Source organism: Helianthus annuus, chromosome 12, assembly GCF_002127325.2.
Source record: "Helianthus annuus cultivar XRQ/B chromosome 12, HanXRQr2.0-SUNRISE, whole genome shotgun sequence".
In the NCBI taxonomy this organism is placed as follows: Eukaryota; Viridiplantae; Streptophyta; class Magnoliopsida; order Asterales; family Asteraceae; genus Helianthus; species Helianthus annuus.
This window is the reverse complement of record NC_035444.2, coordinates 138,578,763-138,589,478: the sequence shown is the minus strand read 5'-3', so window position 1 is coordinate 138,589,478 and position 10,716 is coordinate 138,578,763. Positions and strand designations below refer to the sequence as shown.

The 10,716-nt window shown below is 42.2% G+C and overlaps 1 protein-coding gene across 1 annotated transcript; it reads right to left on the bottom strand.

The window, feature by feature from the left end:
- Positions 1-8,200: 8,200 nt before the first annotated feature.
- On the bottom strand, positions 8,201-8,779 carry LOC110893375. Its single transcript, XM_022140486.1, has one exon. It carries the CDS (start codon positions 8,777-8,779, stop codon positions 8,201-8,203), a length of 579 nt encoding a protein of 192 aa, XP_021996178.1.
- Positions 8,780-10,716: the final 1,937 nt, after the last annotated feature.

Here is a 10,716-nt window from a genome sequence, read left to right as displayed (position 1 = left end):
CGTTGCTGCGGCAGTTGCAGCCGCCCAAGCAGGTCAACCCGCTCAGCAACAACCTGGGTGCACATTCAAGAATTTCATGGACTGTCGTCCTAGCTCGTTCAGCGGCACGGAGGGGGCAGTTGGACTCCTCCACTGGTTTGAAAAGCTCGAGTCGGTTTTTGAAATGTGTGAATGCCCTGAGGCTCGCAGGGTGAAGTTCGCCACTGGCACACTTGAAGGGATTGCGCTCACTTGGTGGAACGCACAAGTGCAGATTTTAGGGTTGGCAGCTGCTAACGCCACCCCATGGAACGACTTTAAGGAACTCATCAAGCGTGAGTACTGCACGCGTGAAGATATTCATAAGTTGGAGGATGAGCTTTATAATCTGAAGATGGTCGGATCGGAAATTGAAGCGTATACTAAACGGTCGAACGAGTTGGCTGTGCTATGTCCAACCATGGTAGACCCCCCATACAAGCGCATTGAGTTGTATCTCAAGGGGCTTGTACCAGAGATTCAGAGCCACGTTACCTCGGCTAACCTCAACAACATTCAGGAGATCCAGCGTCTCGCTCATCGCATCACCGATCAGGCAGTGGATCAGAACAAACTGCCAAAGCGTATCAGTGCTACTGCTACCGCTACTGCTCCTACTACACTTGCTACTCCCAGTGAAAGTAAAAGAAAATGGGAGGGGGATTCTAGCAAGGGGTCAGCTTCAGTGCAGGCGCAGTCTCAGCAGCGAAAGACGGACAGCTACCAGAGTCCAAGTCAGCACTCCTCTAGCAGCCATAAACAAGGAGGGTATCGAGGAAACCTTCCAAAGTGTAACACCTGCAACAAACATCACAGTGGCCAGTGTAATAAGGTTCGTTGTCAAAGATGCCTCAAGATGGGTCATGAGGCCAAAGACTGTAGGAGTCCACGGCCTGCAAATCAGAACCAGCAACTCCCACCGCCAGCTCCACAGAACCAGCAGCAGCAACCACAGCGTGGAAACCGGGGATGTTTCCAGTGTGGGGCAGAAGGACACTACAAACGCGATTGTCCTCAGTTGAACCAGAATCAGAACCACAACAATAACCAGGGCAACGGGAACAACGACAACAACGGGGGAAACAACAATAACAATGGCAACGAGGCAAGAGGTCGAGTTTTCATGTTAGGAGGAGGAGACGCAATGAACGCTAATTGAACTTATGACTTCTTTTTGGGGTTTTTCATTATTATGTTTCCGCTATTCGAACAAAGTTTGGTTTGAACATCAAATGTTTTGGGTTTTATGAATTATTTCAACTACTATATTTTATGATTGATGTGATAAATGGTTTGATATTATTGAACACACCCGCCGTATTTATGGACATTACGAACAGAGTGTGCAAACCCTACCTAGACAAAATGTTCTTGACTCCATCAACGACATTCTGATCTACTCCAAGAGTCAGGAGGAGCACGAGCAGCATCTTCGTCTTATTTTGGAACTCCTTCGGAAGGAACAGTTGTACGCCAAGCTTTCTAAATGCGACTTCTGGCTTCGTGAAGTCCACTTCTTAGGCCACGTAGTGAACAAGGATGGGATACATGTCGATCCATCCAAGGTAGATTCGATCCGAAACTGGCCTGCACCGCGTACACCGACAGAAATACGTCAATTCTTGGGTCTGGCAGGTTACTACAGACGGTTTATTAGAGACTTTTCAAAGATCACGCAACCACTTACGCTACTGACACAGAAGGGTGTTACCTATCGCTGGGGAGAGCCCCAGGAGACTGCTTTTCAGCACCTAAAGGATAGACTTTGCAGTGCACCTATCCTCTCATTGCCAGAGGGCACAGACGACTTCGTGGTTTATTGTGATGCATCCATTCGGGGACTGGGATGTGTGTTAATGCAGCGCGACAAGGTTATCGCTTACGCCTCTCGTCAACTCAAGGTTCACGAGCGCAACTACACGACGCACGATTTAGAGCTGGGAGCTGTTGTTTTCGCGCTTAAGATATGGCGACACTACCTGTACGGTACCAGGTGCACGATTTACACCGATCACAGGAGTCTCGAGCATATCCTTAAGCAGAAGGATTTGAATATGCGTCAACGACGATGGGTCGAGTTACTTAACGATTACGAATGCGCTATCAAGTATCATCCAGGCAAAGCCAATGTTGTGGCGGATGCCCTTAGTCGAAAGGACACTTTACCACGGCGCGTGCGAGCGCTACAGCTTACGATTCAGTCTAGCCTTCCTGCGCAGATACGAGCTGCTCAGACAGAAGCCCTGAAGCCCGAAAACGTCAAGGCTGAAGCCTTACGCGGCTCACGACAACAAATGGAACAAAAGGCGGACGGCGCCTACTATGTAACGGGGCGTATTTGGATTCCACTTTATGGCGGCTTACGCGAACTTGTGATGGATGAGGCGCACAAGTCTCGCTACTCGGTACATCCAGGGTCGGATAAGATGTACCACGATATCAGAACAACTTATTGGTGGCCAAACATGAAAGCTCTTATCGCAACTTACGTCGGCAAGTGTTTAACTTGTGCAAGGGTTAAAATCGAGTACCAGAAACCATCAGGCCTGCTTCAGCAGCCTAAGATACCGCAATGGAAATGGGAAGAAATTTCCATGGATTTCGTTACGGGCTTACCTAGATCCCAGCGTGGGAATGACACTATTTGGGTGATCGTTGATCGGCTCACAAAGTCTGCTCACTTCTTGGCTATCAAAGAAACGGATAAGTTTTCTACCCTAGCAGACATCTACATGAAAGAAGTTGTTTCGAGGCACGGAGTGCCCACCTCTATTATTTCGGATCGCGATGCACGATTCACGTCAGAGCTTTGGCAAGCGATGCACAAATCTTTCGGCTCACGATTAGACATGAGCACAGCATATCACCCTCAGACGGATGGGCAGTCTGAGCGAACTATTCAAGACATGCTTCGAGCGTGTGTTATTGATTTCGGCAACGGCTGGGAAAAGCACCTCCCTTTAGTGGAGTTTTCGTACAATAACAGTTATCACACCAGCATTCAAGCCGCTCCATTCGAGGCATTCTACGGACGTAAATGCCGGTCACCTCTCTGTTGGGCAGAGGTGGGGGATAGTCGAATTACGGGTCCAGAGATTGTAGTGGACGCTATAGAAAAGATTGCACAGATACGACAACGCATGACGGCAGCACGCGACCGTCAGAAAGCCTACGCGGGCAAGCGTAGCAAGCCTTGGAATTTCAGGTCGGGGACCGGGTTTTATTGAAAGTCTCACCCTGGAAGGGTGTGGTTCGATTTAGTAAACGAGGCAAACTCAATCCACGGTATGTTGGACCATTTGAAATCACTGAAGGAATAGGCCCAGTAGCCTACAGACTGAACCTACCAACTGAACTCGGTGCAGTTCACTATGTATTTCACGTGTCGAATCTGAAGAAGTGTCTGTCAGATAAGACCCTCATAGTTCCTTTAAGGAACTGACTATCGACGAGCGGTTGCAGTTCGTCGAGGAACCAGTTGAAATCACGGACCGGGATGCTAAGGTCCTCAAACACGAGAGAATCCCTCTTGTTCGAGTTCGTTGGAACTCCCGACGTGGCCCAGAGTACACCTGGGAACGCGAAGATCAAATGACAGAAAAGTATCCCCAGTTATTCGAAACCAATGCATCCACTCCTGAGGCTGAAGCTACTACTACTGAATTTCGGGACGAAATTCCAAATCAACGGGGGGATGATGTGACACCCCAGGAAAACCAGTGAACAATGTAACTTACCTAGCTTCCTCAGTGAGTGCGTACCAAATTTCGGGACGAAATTTCTTTTAAGTTGGGGATAATGTGACAACTCGAGTTTCTGACTTTCACTTTCGCATTAAATGCGCGTTGACTTTGACTTTGACTGTTTAGTTGTTGGATTGTGGACTTGAATTATACGAGTTGTGTGTTAATGAAAATATATATATATATACGTTTTGATTATTTGATCGTGCATAGTTGTTTGCTACATTGTGAAACTTGTAAACTAGTTAGCATGAAACACATTACATTACACAAACAACCTTCGAAGGATGTCCACGAAACATGGTGCATGAATCGAAGGATGACGAAACACATCCTTCGATCCGGAAGATCATCCTTCGGATTGATAAGTCTCGAAACATATCATTCGGGCCATGAAGGAATCCTTCGACATCCTTCGGCCCAGTCATTTAATGGGCTTGGCCCATTCCGATGATACGTTTATAACTGAAAATACATGTATCGGTAATGATTATTCTAAAAACCCTAGAGCATCCTTGTGACGGCAATCACAGACTTACGGAGACTCCTTGCTGATCGATCCACTTGTTTACAAATTCCGGTTAGTGTTCAAGGTGTACATGATGTCATGGTTTATCAATTATTTGCTGTACGTGGTTTGTATGCTAACCGGTTACGAATGCTAATGGGATATGAATGTTATAACTGCCTAATCGTTTTGCAATATGTGTTTTTATGATCGGATTTGTACGGTATGAATGTTACGATGGGTTAGCTAGGATATTTGTATTAAACTGCCATGATTGTTATGATATTGTTATTAATCGGCTAACAAATCGAATCCGTTGTGATAATGTATAATGATAAGGTTTGTGGGTTGGTTGTGATATTGTACAATTCGATTTGTGTTATTGATTCGTTGCTCTTGAAATCGGATCGTATAGGATTAAATACTGTTATGGTTCATGTGGGTGAATTTAGGGTTCATAATGTTTATGAAAATAATCCCTGTTTGATCAATTTTTAGGAAACAGAAATGATTGAAATCGTGTTGGTTGATTTTCACGGATAAATTGGAAACTTGAATAAAACGTAACTGATATTATCGAAAGATATTGTATATGCCGAAAGATAATAGTAGTGACCGAAAGATAGTTTGACCGAACCATAATTTGACCGAAGGATAGATTTGATCGAAGGATAGCATGCTTCGAAACGTGACAAAACTGTTGGTCGAAAGATGACTAATGAATCGAAAGATATTAGGGTTTTGATAACGCTTTGAACAGTGGAACATATGTTGAATTAATTTACATGCCATGCTTGGTAATGAACATATTCGTGTAATACTACGTGTTGTACTGATATGCAAACTGACTGCTATGTGAACCAATTAATTGCATGCGTAACATTTCGAGCATGAACTGATTTGCTATACGTGTATACATAGGACGTGATTAATTAACTGTGAGCACTTATTTAGCATACCGAGCAAACCAAGGTGAGTTCACACTCTTACCAAGGCATGGGGTTCCCGGGGTGTTGGGAATGGGATTGAAAGGTTGATTAGATACTCTATTGACACTATGACTAGACTACCACATCACTATCCTCGGTTGTGAAGGATACCTATAGCTACGAGTAGTCTAGTGGTTAGGAAAACGTGGATCACCACCACAGGAAAACGTGGAACACCACCACAGGAAAACGTGGAACACCACCACAGGAAAACGTGGAACACCACCACAGGAAAACGTGGAACACCACCACAGGAAAACGTGGAACACCACCACAGGAAAACGTGGAACACCACCACAGGAAAACGTGGAACACCACCACAGTAAAATATACAAACGGCCCAGTAGAGCCACCTATTACAAATGAACTTACTATTACGCATTTCCTTTATGTGAACTCGCTCAACTAGTTTGTTGACCATTCTGTTACATGCCTTGCAGATCGTTAGGTACTTGGAGCTTGCACTGGAGAAGCGGGTCGTTGTGGACAAGGATTCGTGGTTTCTATGCTGAACCATTATAACATTTGAACTATTTACTATTTACTATTGTTGGATTATTACTATGCTTCCGCTACACTTTAAAACAATAACATGTTTTGAACACCTTTTGTATTGAACGGATGGTTTTCTTTTATCTTACTTAATACTATATGCATGTTCAATATAATTGGTGGCTTGATCCTGTTCAGTCACGCTCCCAAGCGGTGATACTCCGCAGGTGGATTTTGGGGGTGTGACAGATCTGTCACACCCCCAAAATCCACCTGCGGAGTATCACCGCTTGGGAGCGTGACTGACCAGGATCAAGCCACCAATTATATTGAACATGCATATAGTATTAAGTAAGATAAAAGAAAACCATCCGTTCAATACAAAAGGTGTTCAAAACATGTTATTGTTTTAAAGTGTAGCGGAAGCATAGTAATAATCCAACAATAGTAAATAGTAAATAGTTCAAATGTTATAATGGTTCAGCATAGAAACCACGAATCCTTGTCCACAACGACCCGCTTCTCCAGTGCAAGCTCCAAGTACCTAACGATCTGCAAGGCATGTAACAGAATGGTCAACAAACTAGTTGAGCGAGTTCACATAAAGGAAATGCGTAATAGTAAGTTCATTTGTAATAGGTGGCTCTACTGGGCCGTTTGTATATTTTACTGTGGTGGTGTTCCACGTTTTCCTGTGGTGGTGTTCCACGTTTTCCTGTGGTGGTGTTCCACGTTTTCCTGTGGTGGTGTTCCACGTTTTCCTGTGGTGGTGTTCCACGTTTTCCTGTGGTGGTGTTCCACGTTTTCCTGTGGTGGTGTTCCACGTTTTCCTGTGGTGGTGATCCACGTTTTCCTAACCACTAGACTACTCGTAGCTATAGGTATCCTTCACAACCGAGGATAGTGATGTGGTAGTCTAGTCATAGTGTCAATAGAGTATCTAATCAACCTTTCAATCCCATTCCCAACACCCCGGGAACCCCATGCCTTGGTAAGAGTGTGAACTCACCTTGGTTTGCTCGGTATGCTAAATAAGTGCTCACAGTTAATTAATCACGTCCTATGTATACACGTATAGCAAATCAGTTCATGCTCGAAATGTTACGCATGCAATTAATTGGTTCACATAGCAGTCAGTTTGCATATCAGTACAACACGTAGTATTACACGAATATGTTCATTACCAAGCATGGCATGTAAATTAATTCAACATATGTTCCACTGTTCAAAGCGTTATCAAAACCCTAATATCTTTCGATTCATTAGTCATCTTTCGACCAACAGTTTTGTCACGTTTCGAAGCATGCTATCCTTCGATCAAATCTATCCTTCGGTCAAATTATGGTTCGGTCAAACTATCTTTCGGTCACTACTATTATCTTTCGGCATATACAATATCTTTCGATAATATCAGTTACGTTTTATTCAAGTTTCCAATTTATCCGTGAAAATCAACCAACACGATTTCAATCATTTCTGTTTCCTAAAAATTGATCAAACAGGGATTATTTTCATAAACATTATGAACCCTAAATTCACCCACATGAACCATAACAGTATTTAATCCTATACGATCCGATTTCAAGAGCAACGAATCAATAACACAAATCGAATTGTACAATATCACAACCAACCCACAAACCTTATCATTATACATTATCACAACGGATTCGATTTGTTAGCCGATTAATAACAATATCATAACAATCATGGCAGTTTAATACAAATATCCTAGCTAACCCATCGTAACATTCATACCGTACAAATCCGATCATAAAAACACATATTGCAAAACGATTAGGCAGTTATAACATTCATATCCCATTAGCATTCGTAACCGGTTAGCATACAAACCACGTACAGCAAATAATTGATAAACCATGACATCATGTACACCTTGAACACTAACCGGAATTTGTAAACAAGTGGATCGATCAGCAAGGAGTCTCCGTAAGTCTGTGATTGCCGTCACAAGGATGCTCTAGGGTTTTTAGAATAATCATTACCGATACATGTATTTTCAGTTATAAACGTATCATCGGAATGGGCCAAGCCCATTAAATGACTGGGCCGAAGGATGTCGAAGGATTCCTTCATGGCCCGAATGATATGTTTCGAGACTTATCAATCCGAAGGATGATCTTCCGGATCGAAGGATGTGTTTCGTCATCCTTCGATTCATGCACCATGTTTCGTGGACATCCTTCGAAGGTTGTTTGTGTAATGTAATGTGTTTCATGCTAACTAGTTTACAAGTTTCACAATGTAGCAAACAACTATGCACGATCAAATAATCAAAACGTATATATATATATATTTTCATTAACACACAACTCGTATAATTCAAGTCCACAATCCAACAACTAAACAGTCAAAGTCAAAGTCAACGCGCATTTAATGCGAAAGTGAAAGTCAGAAACTCGAGTTGTCACAGCTATACCCACCAAGTATTAAAAAATGTCGGTCCACTCATTCTGGATAGACTCCATACCAGCTAAAACTTTGATATCACTCCACACTTGAGCCGAGTAATCACATTCGAAGAATAAGTGGTTATGCGAATCCGGACCCGAAACACACAGAGAGCAACATAACAGATTCAAGTTCGCGTTACCCGATGAATTCCAGCTGCTCATAATATCCTGAGTTTTCAGCTTCTTTTGAACAACCAGCCACATAAGGAAAGCATGTTTCGGAATAGCTTGGGGAAACCAAACAACCTTAGGCCATAGAACTTCATTTTGTTGACGCCGAAGATTATCCCAAGCCACAGACGTGGAAAAGTCCGTAAGGCTCCCTTGTCTCATTCTCCACTGAAGCTGGTCTTTACAAGTACTATAAATCTCGAAATCCTGAACATTAAGTAAAACAGGAAATCTAGCGAACCAATTAGCCGGCCAGCGCCATTCTCCTTGAACAAAGATGTCCGCTAGCTTAGTATTCATATTGAATCCTGCATTAGCAATTAGCCTGGGAGTAACAATGGACCTAAGAGGACAAATTTCATTCCATTTATCAAACCACACCATCGTATCTTTTCGATCTCCCACTTTCATCCAAAAATAGTCGCGAATACTGGATCGTAACTAAAGCATTTTCCTCCAGCTCCAAGTAATGTTGCTTTTGATCGGAATGTCCCAAAAACTTCTATCTCGAGAGTGGATCCATTTGACCCATAAAGACTCTCTATGAGTAATCAAGCTCCAAATATGGACAGCCATCAAAGCAATATTCATATCTTCTACTCTTCGAATGCCCAATCCACCCTCATGTTTTGGCAAGCACACCACTTTCCAGCTCACCTTCGCTTTCCCTCTAATATTATTCCCTTGCGTCCATAAGAATTTCCTCATCATGTCTTCCAGTTCATGAATAATACGTTTGGGTAGTATAAAAACCGAGGCCCAATATATGTGCATTGAAGCAAGAACCGATTGAATGAGTTGCACTCTACCAGCAAATGACAAGCACTTAGCTTTCCAATCATTAATCCTTGCATCCATACTTTCCACGAGACGTTTACAATCTTTATATTTCAACCGCGACGAAATCAGAGGCACACCCAAGTAACGGACAGGAAGAGTACCTTCCTCAAACACAGCGGAGGTACCTCAGGAAATAACCCACCTCACGGTAATGTTTAAGTCACTTAAGACACATTACAATACGTTTGGACATTTCAATGTACGTTTGCTAATGCTTTTGGTGAATGATGTTGCTTGTACAGGCTGTACTTACAAGCAGTTCCTTGACTGCAAGCCTCTGAACTTTGACGGCACTGGAGGTGCTGTAGCTTTTGTAAGATGGGATGAGAAAACAGATTCTGTGTGACACCCCAGGAAAACCAGTAAACGATACAACTTACCTAGCTTCCTCAGTAACCGCATGCTAAATTTCGGGACGAAATTTCTTTCAAGTTGGGGATAATGTGACAACTCGAGTTTTCGACTTCCATTTTCACATTTATTGCACGTTCATTGTTTGTTAGTTGTTTACTTGCACAATTAGTTTGCTGTGAAACTGTAACGTTTTGATTCAGTTAAGTATATTGTATTTGAGCACGGTTATGTGTTACTGTTGAAAGATTTGTCAAATGTATGAACTTTGTGGTGAAACTGTGAATTATTTTGAAATGGTGTACTTATGTAAAAGATGATACTTGGGGATGTATAGAGTAATTAGTGAAATCCTAATGATTCTTAACCCTAATCATTCACTGATCACTACACAAAAACCAAAACACGTACTTGCATATTCTCTGATCTTCTCTGGCATTCATCATCTTCATCATTGGCACAAGCTGTTCATCACTCTTGATTCCACACTTTCTCTAGAATCAATCCAAGGTAATTGTTTATTGATTGTTTGATTATTATCAATTCTTGATTCTTGTGATTCTTGTAAACCCTAGTTCTTCATATGATAGTTCTGTACTTAATTATTGATTCTGAATATTGTGATGAATAAGGTTGTTGTGTAATCAATTGCCTGATTAAGATACATGATATGTAGAATGATTGATTTGATAATTGGATTACTGCTATACAGATGCAATGAAATTAGGGTTTCTTAGTCGTGAAAACGTGGAAACGTAACTGTTACAATTACAATGAACGTATGAATGATTGTTTGTCTGAGTTTTGTGAATGATATGTCATTATCTGAGTTTTACATCATATAGCCCTGTCCGAACTTTAAATTGCTTGTGGATGTCCGACTTTTAAAGATGATAGCATATAGTCCGACTTTTATATAACAACCTATTGTCCGACTCTTAAAAATTAGACATGGTCCGACTTTTACATCATGAATGCTAGTCCGACTTTTCTGAATGACAAGGGATATGTCCGAGTTTTGATTAACATGCATGTCTGAACTTTAAATAGTGAAGATATGGTCCGAAGTTTAGTGCATTCGTATGTGATCCGAGTTTTAAAGGTGAGCCTTGTCCGAACTCTTTCATAAT

Excerpts from the sequence above, each read along its gene's own strand:
- LOC110893375 (XM_022140486.1), bottom strand. The coding sequence starts at position 8,779 with ATGGTGTGGTTTGATAAATGGAATGAAATTTGTCCTCTTAGGTCCATT.